This window comes from Strigops habroptila, chromosome 6 (assembly GCF_004027225.2).
Source record: "Strigops habroptila isolate Jane chromosome 6, bStrHab1.2.pri, whole genome shotgun sequence".
NCBI classification, from domain to species: domain Eukaryota; kingdom Metazoa; phylum Chordata; class Aves; order Psittaciformes; family Psittacidae; genus Strigops; species Strigops habroptila.
This window is the reverse complement of record NC_044282.2, coordinates 6,105,306-6,123,794: the sequence shown is the minus strand read 5'-3', so window position 1 is coordinate 6,123,794 and position 18,489 is coordinate 6,105,306. Positions and strand designations below refer to the sequence as shown.

General features: G+C 36.5%; 1 protein-coding gene across 1 annotated transcript in view; it reads left to right on the top strand.

The window, feature by feature from the left end:
- LAMA2 (laminin subunit alpha 2) overlaps window positions 1-18,489 on the top strand; it is a 369,886-nt gene that overhangs the window by 248,421 nt on the left and 102,976 nt on the right. The window contains 7 exon segments of the mRNA XM_030489189.1: window positions 2,533-2,676; window positions 5,042-5,221; window positions 5,985-6,173; window positions 6,267-6,505; window positions 11,440-11,557; window positions 15,854-15,988; window positions 16,652-16,776. Coding sequence (XP_030345049.1) covers window positions 2,533-2,676; window positions 5,042-5,221; window positions 5,985-6,173; window positions 6,267-6,505; window positions 11,440-11,557; window positions 15,854-15,988; window positions 16,652-16,776 — 1,130 coding nt within the window.

Genomic DNA, 18,489 nt, shown 5'->3' with positions numbered 1-18,489 from the left:
TGCATTGATCATACTGGCCAATGCAGCTGCAGGATACAGGACATCGTGAAGAGCATGACCAGCAGAGGAAAGTCTTTATTCTTCTCTACTCACTGCTGGTAAGACAGCACTTGGAAAAGGCATCCAGTTTTAGGACCTGATTGAAGAGTGTTATTGAGAAACTGGAGGTTCCAGGGAAGGGCTACAAAGAGACTTAGAGCTCTTTGTAAGAGCTAAGTAGATCTGTAAGGATATACTTAGAGAGATGGACTTTTTTAGTCTGCAGAAAAACAGAGACTATGAGAAAATGCAATTGTAGCCTATAGCCACTTCAAAGAGTAGTCGATAGAGTCAAGTCCCTGCTGATAGTAGCAAAAGATGTGACAAAGGACAACAGCTTCAAATGGCAGCTTGGAAATTTTGGGTTGGATATTAGAAAAAAAAAAAATCACTATGCAGCACTGGAACAGATTATCCAGAAAGGTTGTGAAATCCCCATTCTTGGAAGTTTTCAAGAATTGACTAGAAAGAGGCATGGGTATCCTGATCTAGTATTAGCGATAGTCCTGCTTTAAGGAGAAGGTTTTTAAAAGTGACCTCTAGAGATTCCTTCTTTGATTTTGATTCATTCTTCTTCTTTAGGGACTGTATTGACACAAAAAGCTAGTAAAACGGATGAATTTAAATGATTGAATTGACAGGTAATTCTTTTGTTAAATAGGCACCAGTCACTTCATTTTGTATTTAAGGGATAGACTCAGTGGAGAAACTGTAGAACAAATTAGTTTGAAAGAGACCTGTGGAGGTCTGGTACATTGTTTGAAATACATTGCTGAGGCAGTACTTCCGAGGATGGGTATTTCACAACCTCTTTGTGCAAACTGCTTGACCACCTTCCCATTTTTCTGATGTATTTGAACAGAAAACATCATTCTATTTTACAAATACTGATCCATTTGATGGTGAGATCAGAAGTTAATCATAAGATTAACTGAGTTAATCACATAGACTGAGTAAAACTTGGTGTTATTTGTCCTATGTCATTCCTGAAATGTAAAAATAGAAGTATCTCAATTCTTTTAGCGTCTCCTGATACATGATGTGCTCTAACCTCTTTAACCATCTCAGTGCCCCTTTTCTGGCTTACATCCAGTATGTCACTGTCTTTCTTGTAGCTCTTATAAGCACTAAGTAGAAAGAATGGGGTTTTACAGCATATTTAAATAGAACTGTAGAAATGTTTCTTTGTTTATAATTTTAAAACTAATATAGCTACTTCTCTGTTTCTGTGAGTGCAAATTAACAGTATATATTTAACTGATGATTAACCATAAGAAACTGAAATTTACATGAAACAAAATGCAAAGCAAGTAAAATTCACAATTTATGACAGAAAATGAACAAATAATACTGAATTAAGTCAGCAGATTTTTTTTTCTTTGTCCAGAATTTAAACCTGAAGTCGAATTTAAATCCAGGGTTGTCAACTTTTTGTGTGACTTTTTTGAAAGAGTTATAAATTAAGGAAGCTAGATTTTTATAAAATCGTAATCGTTCCCATTTAAGCCTGCTGTTATAGCTGCAGAAATGAGCTTTCAAAGGCTCAGGATCCCCTTTGTCAGCCCTGACAAAAAGCAGCAAAATCTAAGCTAAATACAGTGTAGGCACATTTGCCGAGAGAGTTACATGGTTACATGTGGAAATGAGGGTTAAAAAATGGTAAATCCATGGGGATTTACTGTTTTCCTGTATAATATTCAGAAAGTTGGATTTGTTTTTTAGATTGGCTTCTTCACATTACTCTCAAGAGGTTAAAAAAAAAGGGGGGGGGGGAGGGGGGTGTTGAGGAAAAGCCAACCAGTGCTTTCATATTGGTGATTTCTTTTAAATACCTTGGTCTCAGTATGAAAATGGTTTTAAAAGGCTATGCATTAATTATTGTGTATCTGGCCCTATCTGGTATAGCTTTTTATTTGGACTAATTAAAAAATGAAAATAAAAGCATTGACATTACAACACTGAAACATTTCAGCCTTGTTAATACTGTTCAATGATGTGGAAAACAATCACAAAGAGGGTAAAGCTTTTCTCTGCAATATTTCCATTAAAATATGTTCCTCAGCAAGAACATTTAGTACTGTACCTCAAACATTCTAACTTGTCAAAGCTAATTCCTATTACACAAAAGGCTTGATTAACCCTGGCAATTTCAGAAGGACATATTTTTTCTTATCTTATCAATCAGTTATTAAGCATGTCATGCCCAAAATGCCACTTGATTTTACAACTGTCAGTTTGAAGCCAGCATCCGTTGCTCAGAGCAGTAGCTCTGAGTGGATTCAAATGGAAATGCCTCAATTACATTAATTGCATATGTTTGCATACACACACAATAAGAAACCAGAAAGCTCCTTGAATATTTCCTTACATTTACTGTTATTTTTTTCTGCAGCCAGTTACTATCAGTACTGTATGGTTTTCTTATTACTACCTCAAAACAAAACTTGTCTTCTTTTTTATTTTATATGTTTTTTAATGCTCTCTCTTTTCCAGGTTAATGTGGATGGTGTCCACTGTGACAGGTGCAAGTCTGGTACATTTGGTCTCTCTGCCAGAAACCCACTTGGCTGCAGCAATTGCTATTGCTTTGGCCTGACCACGCAGTGCAGTGAGGCAAAGGGGCTGATTCGCATGTGGGTGAGTAGGAAACTGCTGAGCCATGTAATGTGATAATTTTGTTTCCTGCTGGCATCTTTTAGTCAGGCACTGAGAGGTAGCTAGAAAATGGCCAAACATTTGAGCAATCATTTTCCTCTTTGTACTTTGAGAAGTGGAGAGAGCAGTATGTGCCATTAGACAATCAGGGTAAAGGCATTAAAAGTAAATAAGTAGGTAAGAAAAACAGTGATAGGATAACTGACATCAAGCCAAAGTAAAGCTATTAAAACCCGGGAAAGGGCAAGCTAGTCATGTGGGGCAATTACGCTTTCCAGTGCATCGTAATATAATCTCTGGTATATGATATAGTTTACCCAGGTGTATTCAAGGGTCACAGGTGCTTGTTGTCCAGCATAGATTTCCCATGATTCAAGTAGTCTGTTAATTTTCACTGTTGTTGCTTTCTTATTTGGGATTTTGTAGTTTGGGGGTTTTCGTTTGGTTGGGTTTGTTTTGGGTTTTGTTTTTTTCATAAAAAAAAAAAAAGCTTATTGAAGCTCATTTAAGTCCAAGAATGGGAGAGTATAATCCATCAGAGCAAACAAAGAGCTCTCCATCTTTTTGTAGAAGAGGGCCTTCAGACCTATGCTGGACTGACAAATTAGGTAGAGTGTATCTCTCTATTTATCCATTGTGCTTACAAACAAGCACAAACCACACATTGAGACTACTGCTTACCGTTGCTGCTGTGCCAGCTCCTCAGTTACATTTTGGAGGAGCTATTTGTGATAGAAAATGGCTAGTTCAGCCCCCGCATATGGTCAGTCATATCACTGCTGATATGACTGGAATATAGAGGGAATGTCTTCGAGTGCAAATCAGCCAAAGCCCCTGACTTGTCATGCACAAGCATCAGTTGGATAAGGATACTTTAGGCTGAAATCAAAGTGCACCTCTTTCCCTTCTCAATGGATGGAGTGATTTATCATGATCTGACGCAGTTTTTCTCATTATTTCAGTTTTGCCTATCATATGCTAGTAGGCTGGAGATGAAAGGCTGTAAAAGACTGACAAGTTATAAAATTTAATCAAGTTCCATGACAGCAACAGTTCTGGAAAATTTTGCTTTGACCTATGTGGCAGCACAAAGCTTAGAAACATAGTTTAAACCTCCTGATTATTTTGTGTCACTTGATTAATATTTATGCTTTTATCTAAACAAGTGTATGTCCACGTGTCATTTAGGTTTGGTACTGTAATCTATTTCAGAATTGATTCAGAGTTGTAAACTGAGTGAGACAGGGTTCTGCCAGCTGCGGATGGCTCTCTCAGATACTCTCAGGTGCATCAAATGGCATTAGACATGTTTAAACCAGCAAACCCTCTCCTATGTGACAATAAGGCAAGGCTGATCTGAAATTCAAATGTGTTGAGTGCTTTCTTGATGTCTAAAGTAGTAAACAGTAGAACATGGTTATGATATAAACTCTCACTCAGGGATGGCAATATTAGGAATGCTTCCTAATCAGCCCATAGAGGCTGGTGTAAATGGAGATACCGGAATATTTAAAGTACAGTACAGGGCTTGGATGATTCCTCATTACTTGATCCCTATCTTGTGAACAGCCTGTTGATGAGATGGCTGTTACAGATATGACTCTGCCTTTTTCTTTGTTTTCCTCAGTCTTTGAGAGAAAGCAATTTTGATACCAACCCTTTGCATTTGTTCACACACTTCCTGTGATATTTTCATCTGCACAGAATTACTAAGACTCTTATTAGTTTTTGATCAGAATAATTATTTCTATATAAGAGTCGATATTTCTACAGAGACTCTTTCCACAAGTCTAAGAAAGTTATAAACATCTAAGTGGCATCCTTATATTTTTCATTAAATCTGAATTTAGAGAAACGCTGGGCCCTCACTCTCTGCATAGTCTGGAGAACTCTTAGCTTGAGTATTGAGTAAAACTACCAAGGAGTTAGGCACTGTGTTCTAGAGCCCAGTGATGTATAATAAGTGTTGGTGAGAAGTTTGCTTCTTCCTAAGGTACATTTCTCACAGTCTGAAGAGAAGAGGCCTGAGACTGAAATAGTGATATGAAAATCACTTTAATAAAATTCATGGGATCAGTTGCTGATGAAACTATTTTAACCAGTGCTAGTACATTCTTTGTTAACATGAGGACAAGGCGCAAAGGGCTGGAGGGGGAAGTCGTCGTCATCACTATGTATACCTGAAGGAGCAGTAAGACTGTTTTGTGACAAATTGCTCATAATGTGGAATAAAATTAACTAGAAATATTTTTTTTTTAAGAGTTAGAATTTGTTAGAATTTAAAGAGTGACACTTCATGGGAAAAAATAGACTTGATCTTTTTCTTGATTTTTTTGAATATGCATAGGTGACCTTGAAGCCAGAGCAAATGATTTTGCCGCTGGTAGATGAAAAGCTTCAGCGCAGCACTCTTTCAGGGATTGCATTCCAGCCTCCTGAAATAGTAGCAAATATAGAAGAGGTGATGCGGGATCTACGGTCAGAACCTGTTTACTGGAGACTTCCAGAGCAGTTTGAGGGTCGAAAGGTAAACATAAAACTCCACTGAATAATTACATGGGGGTTTTTTTGGGGGGTTTTCATCTTCTATTTGTATTTTACAATGGTTTTTTCCCTTCCAATAAACATGTCATCACACAGTGGAAGGTACTTCAAAAGAAAAGAAATGCCACTCCATTATTTAAAATTACGTGCTCCATTATAATGGAAATTCATAAGTGTGTAACATAAACACTATTTTAAAATAAATATTTACAGACAGTAACATGTAATATTTTTTCACAGGATTGATCCTCTCAAAAAAATGTTATTTGAAAAATTAAGCTGTATTAATTTCATATAACTCTCATAGCTTTATCTTTCTCTCCATTTTAAATAAAAAAGTGCCAGATCTTTGTAAGTTACACAGAAGAAAATGATTGAAATAACCCTCCTTTTGGATATTTTTATATACCTCTGTGAGAGTTTATTTTGCACTTTTGCTATTTCTTGGTTTGGCTTGGGAAAGTTTAGATGTTTCTTTCTCTAAACATGAACCTTATAGAGCACTAAGGCACATCTAAAGAAATGGATAACATTTTGGTTTTGGTGTAGTACAATAACATTTTGCTGATGGGTATTTTTGAACACAGCCCTTGTCCCCATAGAGTTCCACAAGCATGTATTGCTATTTTCTACCACATGCACATTCATCAGACTGCTCACAGGTGCAGAGTGTATCTAACTCTTACATATGCCCAGGAATTTATTTTTAGCTAACTGAAATGAGATTTCTTTTTGTACTTTGTTAGCTGACCACTTATGGAGGGAAACTGAAATACGCAATCTACTTCGAAGCACGAGAAGAGACGGGTTTTACTACTTACTACCCACAAGTCATCATAAGAGGTGGGCCTCCTACCAATACAAGGATCATTGTCCGACATATGGCTGCCCCTCTGATCGGGCAGCTGACAAGGCATGAGATAGAGATGACAGAGGTAATGTTTCCATCTGCTTTTTTTCCCCAGAACTTAAGTGCCTGGTTCTTTGTAATACTGCTGTTAATCTGGTTTTGTATTGCTGTCTTTCAGCATGAATGGGGATATTATGGTGATGACCAAAGAATCAGAAACACTCTGCCCTGGGAATATTATCATGATGATCCAGGTATCAACAGGACTGTGTCCCAGGCAGATTTCACCTGGAAATATTATGGAGATGAATCAAGACCAAGTAGACCTGTATCCCGGGAAGACTTCCTGAATGTGTTGTATGATGTTCATTACATTCTTATCAAGGCTACTCATGGCAATATCATGAGGCAGAGCAGGTAACTATTTCATGCAGTGATCTGAAATAATGCAGTAGTCACAGATAACCTGATAGAGCTCTCAGCTATTCTGAGCAGTATTTTTATTCATAACATCAGCTATAAGCAGTTGCTGAGAAGAACAGGAGTTGGCATTCAGCATAGCAGAAGATGCAGGAGAGGGAAATTTTATTTACTAGAAAATTTAAATCACAGTAGGCAAATGAAGTCTTTATTTTCGGGATCCTAGAGTAGAAAACGCATGTAAGAACATGTATCCTGTAACAAACCCAAAGTGTTTTTTGTATGAATGTCTACTTTATGAAAACATGCTGCTGTAATTAAATATAGATGTTAGCATATGAAGGAATTTTCTTTTGCAAGTGGGAAATGAGAGATGATGATCAGTAGCTCTGCAGAGAAGGACCATCAAACACTGCAAAGTAAGCTTGCTTCTCTTGGTCCTGTCAATGGAAATACATTGAGAAAACAGCTCAGGAAAAAGCAATGTAAATAGCTAATTGGATTGTCTTAAAACTTTTGAACTTGAGATCTGTGGCATCCTTATTCAGCTGCACTTAGAGACAGAGTTTCCACTGGAAAATCAAGCTGCACTCATCATTTTCTATTCAGCTTATTCATTAATAAGTTAGATGTTGTAAGAAAGATAATGCTTACTAAAATTGAATGGGATATCAGACAGCAAGATGAGAGAAATGAAATACAGAAAATCTGCTGCAATCTAAAGGTCAATTATAAGATTTTACACTTTGAAATAAGTAGTCAATTGAACAGACAAGGAACCATTACTTTGTTACCTATTCTTTGAAGATGGGTCTGTTGTTTACAACGTATCACCAGGTGAACATGATTCAGTAATTATATTCTTGTTGAGAAATGCTAACATTCTAATGCATGTTTAAACAGATACAGCCTGCAAAGTTTAAAAAATTAATCTTTTACTTCCACCCAACACTAGTAAAGCCAAAGCATCAAGTTCTGGATACTGGAATTCGAGAAAAAATATTAGTGTTTAAAGGATATCAGTGAACATTATCACAGGTTGGAAAATATGACCTGTAAAAGAAGATGTAGACAACCAGATTTATTTAGAAACTAGAAGTTGTTCATAAAATGTTGTCATAAAGGGAAAGAGAAAAATCAGTTCTCTATTGCCCTGGTAGAAGTCAAAAAAGAAATGAGCTTAAACTTCAGCAGGAAAAATTCACCTTAGACATGAGAAAGAAATTCCTGGGGGTAAAAAAGTTCTGGAACAGATTACATAGACTATTCCTAAAAGTTTTTAATAATGAATTTACAATATCTTTTGCAAGCAAAATTTATTAACAAGGACACAGTAATAATTGGAGATAAACTCCAAAGGTCTTCAGAGGTCCTTTTAATGAGTCTGTCATAAAAGCGATAGGCTAAATTATTTCTAGATTTTGAGGTTACAAATAGGTCTATAAGAACATGACCTTTGGAGCTGGAGGGTGAATAGTAGGGGCAAATATCATGCAACTTTGCAGCATTGTGTGACAGAAATCATATTAATTGTTGCTGCTATTGTCTCTATTTAAAGTGTATTATTTACAGAAAAGTATTCGTCCATCTTGCAGTAACTAGATGCTAAATACTAACAACAGATGCCATAAATGTTTAAAATTGTTTTCATTTATTTTTGACATAGTCCATTTAGGATATTGTATTACAAGCCCAGGGAATTCCCATGAAATGAGTTATGAAAGTAACTCCGACATGGAAAATTTGAGAAGCATATCTATATTTTGTGTGTGCTTCTCCCTTCTCTTCCCTTTATGCACTACAGATCCTAGTCCAGCTGTGGAAGCAAAAATCAAATCCTATCTCAGGTCAGCATCATAAGCAAAGTTATAAAAACAAACCTCCATTTTCATGATTTTGTTCTGAGATGCACTGTGACTGAACTACACTTGCATTGTAATACACCACCATTTTATCAAGGCTACCTAGTAATGAAGCATAGAACAGAAGAAGACTTTTCAGTTTCATGGCAAGTTTGCAACGTGGCACTTAGAGAACCAGATTAGGTTTTTACAGCATTGCATTTCAGAATGGACATTCTGTATGACAGCAGGACTTAGCAGAGTTCAACTGGTCTTTCTTGTAACTGTTGATCTGAAGTCATGACCTTGCATATAATATCATGTTTGATTTTGGAGGTGGTTATGTTACCGTAGATTTTTATGATCTGTCTAGTTACACAGGTAACATTCCTCACATGGCATCAAAAACTTTAAGTAGAAAATAAACAGCAGGAATACATTATTATTTTTTTCAAGTTAGCACCTTGAATGATTTCGGAGGAAGTTTTGCTTAAGACCACAAAATAAATCCCCCAAAATGTTTTTAAAGGTTAGTGGGATATTAGCTTGCGTAAGAATTGAAGGCTTTTATTAAAAATAGGCTGAGACCCTCTGAAAGACAATATTTATGCTCAACTTTAAACGTAGGTTAGAGTTAAATGACTTACAATAAAGCATTTGTTTAAATAGCATGTTGTGCTTTCTGAATATGGGCTCTGTTCTAAAGTAGTAAAGCTTCTCTTTCTACCTGACTCTGCATAGCTGAAAAGCATAAAGCAAAAGAAACTGTGGATAAGAGGAGGAAAATATTATATGTGAAGTATTTTAAAATCTTTTAAAGTTTTTAATAGTGCTTTAACTTCAATTGCAGATTTTAAAAGCTGCAGGTAAGTGATAAAATATATAAATAAATAAATAAATATATATATAAATAAAATAAAAATAAGGAAAAGCATTTTAAAATGAAGTCAAAGCAGCGGCAGCAGTTGGAAACAAAAATAGCTAGTTCTAGTGTTAGCACTGTATTAGCTATATAGTTTAGCAGCAGCGCTAATGTTGTTTCTGCTTCAAAGCTGCAGCATTACTAGTGATTTAGAGGTTTCTGCTCAGAATCCAAAGCTAAACATTTTTCTCTTATATTGTTCATTTTGTTGCCCTCATTTTCACATTTGCTGCTCTAAATGGAAACATTTCTTTTATTAGATTTTGTTTTGCTTTTTAGGCAACTGGGCTGTGATAATAAATTAGTTTGAATTGGAAGTATGCTTTCAATTTGACTGTAAATTATTTCAATATCCCTGACACTGATCAGGTAGCAGTTGTTTGACTGCTGCCTATTAGACATGTTCCAGGAATCAACCAAGCCTGACCTTCCTTAAGTAACATTTTCACACTAACAACAGGTAGCTTTGTGGTCCCAGAGTATATTATTATGTAAATGCAGCTTTCTGACTGCAAATAGGTTTTCTGCAGCATACAGACCATTGCCTCAGCCTTGAAGATGATGGGGAGGCAGATTTCATTTTGTTTTTCCATTAAGTGTACCGAGATTTCAGTGTAAGTTGACATTGACAGATCTGAATGGTTTTGCTCTCTTCACTTTCAGTCTTCTGTTTTGACCTGGCTTTGTTTGCTTGGTGTTTTTTTTGTTCAGTTTCCCTGGTCCACTGAAACCCTTTGTTCAGGTAGTAAGAACAGGGTTTTAAGTTACTAGGTGATTTGGGGATTTTGCATTGACACAAGGTATCAAGAGGTATGGGTCTGCCCACCTAAGTTCAATCACAAAAGTCTCATCTACTTCAGCAGTAGGTGTTCCTACAGTCATCCTGACATTGGTGCCGATATGCCAATGTGCACAGGAGCCTCACTCAGCCACTCAGTTATCCAGGTTTGGGAGTAGATAGGCTGTGAGCATGAGGAGGAGATGAGCAGTTCTGTGAGCTCCTCTGCATTAGCACTCTTCACAGACACTTAATGAATAGACTCTAGCAGCATTACCGACATTTATTCAACTAGTTAGTCACACGTTCTTTGACATTTTCTCTTACCTTGGCATTATACTTGAAGCTTTAAAATTTACACTATTCTATCCTTCTTGTTTCTCAAAGACAGTAGAGGGTTCCAGATCATAGCTTTCATTTAAACAAACTAACAAACCCCCAAAATAAAGAAGTAAGTTAAAAGAACCACATTGTGGTGTATTAGGATTAAGTGTATTTCATTAGATATTATGTTGGGTGTCTTTGTCCATGATATATTCAACCCTATTTGGCAGGTCAGCATGCATGCTGTAAAGACAAGGAGTGGTCGGGAGGCAAGAATATTAGTATTAATGTATTAATGTAATCAAATAAATGTTTGGATGGTTAAAATGTCAGAAACTCTACCATAAAACATATCCCTTTCTGATACTAGCAGATGCTTCTGTAGTAGTATTTCTTGTTTGCTTTAAATTGCTTATGTGTCTACATTATTCCTAAGGGGAAAAAAAGAAAGAAAAAAAAAAAAAAACCAAACAAAAAACCCCCAACAAAACCCACCCCCCAAAACGTATATCTGACTACAGATCTTAAAATGCCAGGCAAAAAGGCAAATGTCCAATGTCTTTGAAGTCTGCTTTAGAGCTTGTTAGGTTGCTTTAGTTGCTGAGGATAGATTTTTATTTTATTTTTTTAAATAGTTGCCTCATTAAAAGCTCATTTAGTGAACAATTTTATTACCGTACCTCTGAGAGTCATAAATTGGAACTTCATTTAATATGTGACTTCAATTTCTTAATGAGTCCCTCCAAATGAAGAATCAGATATGAGCTTTTGTTAATAGTTTGGCTGAAAAGAAATTAAAAAAAAAGAGAGAATCGAACAGGAGAGAAAAGTTAGTTATACTGTTGCCTGGATATAGAAAATGAGACTGGAGGTAGTGGTAGCTTTCTTGTTTCCTTGGGAGAGTCAAAAATAGTGCTGTTTGTCTGCCGTTGATCAAGAAGCCTACAAACAGCCAAGTAAGACTTTTTGTTTCTGTGCCAGCTGATTGTGAACTAGCTGGGGCTGAGCTAGTGCTTGATTAATCTCATCTGAATTGCTTGCTCTTTTTTTTTTCTTTTTTTTTCAGGATTTCTGAGATCTCGATAGAAGTTGCTGAAGTAGGTGCTGTATCTGGGATGACTCCTCAGGCTTACTTGATTGAGAAATGTGACTGCCCATTGGGTTATACCGGCTTATCCTGTGAGGTACAGTACTATCCTGACTTCTGGTCTTCTGGTACCTTCTTTGGGCCATTGATTAATAAGGTGTGATAAGAGTATCAATTCATTTAACTGACAACAACTCTCCCTTAGTTTAATTACTTTTATTCTTTCTCTCTCAGCTCTCTCACAAAGATTTTAAGCACTTTTTTTTCTTTGCTTTAGGCAAATATGCAACGGAAACCACAGCAATGACTCAAATACTTAGAATACACAAAGTGAGCTTTACTGGGTTAGCACCTCTGAGGCTGAATTGGGCAGCTGACGCTGACTGATCAAGCCTTTTTGGACAGATAAGGGCATAATACTATTGCAATAGTATTACAGATTGTAAGTACAACAGATTGTGCTATGTTCTTGTGTTATGGTGAGGCCATAATACACAACACAGTTATGATATCATATCCTCCAAAAGACTGAACAATGTGCATCAATTTATCATTACTGCAATTCATAAAATCTGTAGAGAAAAATACAGGAAACCTCTATGTCAAAAAAAAAAAAATTCTATAAATTATTGATAGTTGCAAGTAAACTACAAATTAACATTTGTAATAGTGAATAATTAAAGATTGCATACTACTTGTTCCTAAAAATTTAAATATCTGTCAGTTGGGTAAAATTCAACTGAATAAAGTATAAAAAACAAATTTGAAAACAAAAAGAATTGTTATTAAAATTGTTAGCACCAAGCATTCTAAACAGAGCCATGCAGAATTTTAAAAATTCTGTTCTGTAGAGGCTTCCCAGACTTAAGTTTGCCTTGTTTAGCATTCAAATATAAATTTTAATAGCTGTATGATTGATTGAAAATTTTTCATTTTGAAAAAAAGCTAAAACAGCATTTCAATTTTGATTTCTTAAATATTTGTGTTATAATGAATAACTAAATAACAAACAAAATTTTAAAAAAGTCATTTCAAAATTTAAAAACTTGAAATAGTGCATCCTGAACATCTGGTCAAAAAAGCAGTTAAGGGTGAGACCTGTAGATTCCCCAGATCTTTCCTCTTGAAACTTCAGTAGCATGCCTTTGTGGACCAACACTAATCAGATGAAAGTTGTCTGTTTTGCTTTCATTTTACATGTTTGACTGCCCATATAGCACTGCAAAGGCATTAAAAATGTAGATGAGAACCTTTCTTTAGCACGTCTGCGCTTCATGAAAGAAGCTTCATGGAAGATGTTTCAAAGCCTTAGGAAATGTTTTACTGGCATGTTCAAACTGTCAGTTTGTTGAATGCTTGTATTTTATCCAAGTGGATCCATGAAAATACCTTGAAGAGGACCACTGAGTTCTGGCAGACATCTTTCCGTTTTACTTCACCACAATTACTGTTCTTCCAGTGCTGTTATGGGACTCACACAAGATATTGCTCAGTCCACACACAGAAGCTTGCCTCCTACCAAATTTCAATACCCCTTATGTAAGCAACGGAGCTGCTTGTAAAAAGGAGCAGAAATTCTGGAACATGGTCTAAATAGTGTATTTTGCTTTATTCTTAGAAGCAGTCAAATCACTGTGTCTTAAAATAAAATAGATCTGATACTGATAGAAACTTTTGTCTTGAACTGTTGAAGTTTGGTAAATTTCCTGGTGTTGGTCAACTAAGTGAGCTTGGTGCTCGTTCTACATGCGTTATATTTATTTTTTTACTTATGTAAATATTTTCATGCTGAAGATTGAATGTTTCAAAATTACCCAGATTTTGTAGAGAATCAGCTGACTTGTATGCTTTTGTAAAATGGATCTTATGATAGGTACCAGGGAAACTGTTTAAGATGTAATACGTTGTCTGCAGAAGTTAATATTTTTGTCTTTCCATGCTCTTGATGATGAGGCTGGCAGTCTTGCTGCGTGAAAAACACCATGTTTTCGTTTTTAAGCAGCACTAGCAATTCCAAACGCCTGTGTTGTAATTGCTAGGTGGAGGTAGCAGGGAACAACACCTTGAGTATTCTGCAAATCCCCCAGACTTTCTAAGTGTGACCTTGTAAAGGGTTCCCCCAACCTAGCAGTAGAAGAAAATTTGGAGTGAGTAAATGAAAGGGAAGATGCCCTGTTATCTGTGAGAAGTCTGCTCCCTTCAGGTGTTACATAGCATTGCATTGAAGAAACACAGTGAGTTCATAGGAAATCTGTGCAAGGAAGTGAGTTAAGTAATTTTATTTGCACACTATTTCATGAAGAGCATACACCTGAATGTGAGAAATTTATGAACTCCAGCATTTGCTCAGAAGTACCGATTTTTATTTTTTTTTTTTTTTGGAATTACTATAACAAATTGCATTTTCAAAGGAAAATATATGATAATGTAATTTGAACTTTATTTTAATTCACACCCACCAGGGGCTGGAATAAATGTCTCAGTTGCAACCTTCATACTTCATGCCTAATTGTGCGTTCTTCACATGCTCATAACTTAGTTTATTTTTAGTGTGCTTAGTGAAGGTTATGTGCATTCTGTGAAGGCTTATTTAATTTTAGCAGGAGCACAAAGCATCTGATACCCAGGCATTTTTTAAGCAAATGCTAACAGGATATAATGTATCTATTTCATGATTTATCCTGTAATTGCATTGTGAGGACTATGTGCACAGCAGTTTTTACTAGGAGTGACGTTTATATCCTTTTTTATAATTCAGTAGCAGCCACAGAAAACAGTGCTGAGAGTTTTACTAATGGCTACTTCTGAAAAACTTCCAAACTAGTAATGAAAAATGTAGTCTGCTTCATCTTTTGTCTGTGTTCTGTTTCATCTCAGAAATGCTTAGATCAAAATAGGTGAGAACAGTGTCAATAGCATATCAGAAAAAAACCAGTCAGAGATTAGATTTGCTTGAGGATATGCCACGTGTTCATACCCCATCCTAAAGCCCCTCAGAACTTGTAAAGCTGTTGTTTGTACCATGTTTGGACAAGGACTTTTGTTAGGATGGAGGGGAAGGAAAAAAATAGGAAATTATAGTAAGAAACAAAATTACTTTCATTTGAGATTGTTTATCTAAGTTGGAATTCTTCATAAACCATGAAAAAGCAGATAGACTGTTTCTGTGCTTCAGGGATCTTAATATAGTCTAAGTTAAAAGAGGAAAAGCAGAAGTGAGTTAGATTGCTTTCTTTGTGATCCTAAAGAAAATAATTGTGTTTGTGTTTTTTCCGAAACTTAGACTCCTGGAGGTCTTGGCAATGATCATAAAACTGTCAGAGTGGTGTCGTATGAATAGAATCTAGCATGTCAGCTAGGGCTTGACAAAAGAATCCTGCTTTTGATAATGAAAAGTTACTTACTCCAGATTTTATTTGATTTTGCATCCATGTTATTAGTGGGTGAAAAGCATACTATTCCCATCCTTTCCAAAAAGCAGAAGCTGTGGTCGACGGTAGGGAATGACCTCATCAGACAGCTTTCATAGGCTCCTAGCACCACTACGTGGTGGGACTTATACATGGGGCAAGTGACTCGTCTGTGTCCACTTACCCATATGGTTGGAACTATCAAAATTATTCTGTTTGTATTTGTATGCTGCCATAGTTGTGTGCTTTCTGGGAGCTATGTAAACACTTTCGTAGATTTGCATAATAAGCCTGAAATACAGATCAAGTGCTTGATTTTGCCTGTGTCAGCTTTGATAGTAATTTTTGGGTTGTTCTCAGAATTTTATTGCCAAGCTGGGGTAGAGGAGACTTAGTGATAGATAAACTTTATTGGGGGCTGATAGTCTCAAGACGTGAATTCTGTATTTTTATGTTATTTAAATTATATAGCTATAAATAATGCGACCTTGCAGCCATTTCCTTGATTATCATTCAGCTTTTGCTTGTTACCCATCAGACAGTACGTAGGCAGATATTAGCTTGTCAAACCTGAAAAACTCACCAAAAGCAAAGGAAACAGAATCATTATGCTTGCTCTCTACAGTCCATGCAAAAGATTTATTTCTAAAACAAACGTTATTCTTAAGAAATGAAAGGAGTGATGCTTGATGCACTATGAGAACAGTGAGGTGTTCTGCATCTGAATGAAAGGTCTCTTAAGCTGTAATCTGAAAAGCCTGGTGCCAGTGGAGTGCTCCAGGGATTTTTCAGCAATATTTCCAATTAGGGCTGGCTCTTGTTATCTGTAAAGTACTGTATATTGTTTGTAACACAGCTGGAAGCCTGTCAGGCTCTTTTCACAACTTGTAAAAACTGGTGATTGGAAAGATGAGCTTGCAATGCTCTCCATACTCAGTCCACTCTGTAATGATCTGTTTTCTTCTGCATCCTTTTTACTGCAGTCATGCTCTCCAGGATTTTATAGGCTTCCATCTCCACCTGCGGGAAGGACACCTGCTCAGTCCTTAGGCGCCTGTGTTGTGTGTCAATGTCACGGGCACAGTACTATGTGTGACTCTGAAACATCAGTTTGTCAGGTATTGCATTCCTGAACTTATGAACTAGGTTTAACTTCATGTAAAATTCGTAAGTTGTCCTTTTTTTTTTTTTTAGAGCAGTTACACAATATTTTAATCCAATTTTGCTTAAATACCTGAATTGTCAAACTTCAAGAAGGGTCATAAAAGCAAACCATCTACCTTTAAAGTTTTCCATTCTGATTTTTTTAGAGTTCGGATTATGCAGTGCTTTTTTTCCTCAGAATTACTGTTTGTGTAAAAATAAAGGCTAGATACCTGCAAACAAAAGAGGCAGTGTACCATGTATTGTGCAATAAACACAACACTGCCCTTATAGGTAATAATACACATGACCTGATACAGTAAGATTGAATTTTAATTGATTATTTCTCCTGCTTCAGCAGCTGGAACAAAGGAGGGAAGGAAGGGTGAATTGGATAAGAAATTCTGTAGGATACATCTGGGTAGCTACAGGCCTCCATTCTTTCTCCTTGTAAACCCATATATAACTCAGCAGGCATTTGATAGATGCTTAAAGGGAGCAGTCCCACTGTGAATCATATCAGGGAGAGAGGAATTATGAATCGAAGTAAGTTTGAATCCCTGTGGCTGGGAACAAAATGTTGTCTGCTTTCTTGTAATTAGCAAATACAACTTTAATTCTGTCTCCTTCCTCTGCAGAATTGTCAGCACAATACTGCTGGTCACCACTGTGAGAGATGTGCACTGGGATTTTACGGCATTGTCCAAGGTTCTCCGGGTGACTGTAAGCCTTGTGCTTGCCCCCTACCCATTTCTAGTAACAAGTAAGTAAGCAAACTCATGGCACAAAATTACTTTTCCAGCATGCAAGAACTTTGTTTTGGGCTCACTGTGTTCTTTTTTCAGATGGCTACAGGAGAAGTGCACCATGGAAGCCATACTAAAAAGCTTCATATCTATTTTTGCTAATTGATCTTCCTCTAAAAGTTGGAAATTGCTCCCTTGTTAATTTGTGATGAATAAATTAATAAGTGCTAGAAAATGCAATACTCAACAGATAATGAATGTGTGTTATAAAGGTATTCTCACAAATGAAGCTAGAGCAGAACTCAAGTACAATATAGCCACCGGGGAGCTGTAAAAAGTCTTGTGCTCATATATTACGTTGGTATAAATGCGTTACAGTGCCTTTCTTGCTCCACTGTGGAATTTATTGATTCCTTATTTAATGTTACATGAGTTTAAGGCAATTTGTGAAAGATAGAATAATTTAAAAGCAATATAGTTATTGCAGCGTAAATTTTATTGGTTGCTTTATGCTAATGAGCTTTGCCACAATGTCTCCACACGTTCCCAACAGATAATACTTTAGCGCTTGAGATTTGTTTGTTGTTTTGCTGAGAAGCTCTTAATGATACTTGGCATCATACCATAGTATGCTCTGAAAAGGTTTGTGTTTCATGATTGTTCTCTTGAAAGGTTGGAAGTGTTCCTTAAAAACATTTTTCTGTGCTTTGTCTGACCTTTAGGGTGTTTTAGTGAGTATTTCAGCCAGTTTTGGTTTGGGGGTTTTTTGGGGTTGTTGTTTTTTTTTAATTTTCTTCTTTCTTCAGTTTATCATTCTGGTGTGGTATGAGGTTTATTTTGAAGGAGAGAATCCCTTTCTCAGATATAAGTAGCTAAACACATCATGATCTTTCATCTATGGCAAGTGTTATTAGGAAGACTTCCAAACCTCATAAATACTACACTGAGAACAACCAAAACAATTATAAAAGAGGCTTAAAGAAATACACTTTATCTCAGAAAGTTATAATGTGGTCTTAACCAAAAGTTTTTCTGAGTTGTACCCTTTTCCATGAATGTTTTCTGTGATTACTTTATTGTGTGTTCTACCTACTAAGAAAGGACATGCAAGTAGCAAAGAACAAGATTGACCAAGCTTATCATTTTTGCACATCAAGCCAGATACACTGGAAAAAACTTTTTCTGTTACTAACTGGCAGTAGGAAGTGCTGAAAATATCGTTTGATCCTATTTTTTGGGAGCGGCTTAAAAGGGGGAGGGGGGACTTAAAAACCTTTGGTTGTCCGAAAATGCAGGTGTCAGATCAGAAAGTGATCAGGACTCTTCACCTGGGTGGTTATGGCACCCTGGTACAAGAATGCAGATACATTCTCCACACTGTGCTCCAGAAATCACTTCAGTACCTTATCTAAAAGCTAACATAAAACACAGGAAGTGGATGTCACTGAAGTGCTTCACAGTTGAGAAAGGTGTGGGGCTCCAGTAGCACGTGTCCTGGGAGTGCACTCAAAATGCTGAGCTGCGTGAGGAAGGGAAGCAGAAAGCGCCAATGCCTCATGTAGCCACAAGGCTTGCATGCCTGCAGATGTTGTCAGGGCCATTTGTGTCATGTTCACATAAAAGTGGTCATGAGGACTTTTTTGTTCAAAACAATTTATAGGAGATAAGTGAATAACACCTAGTCTGAAATTAGTCAATACGCTTTATCCTAAGATAGTTATCCAGTTTCT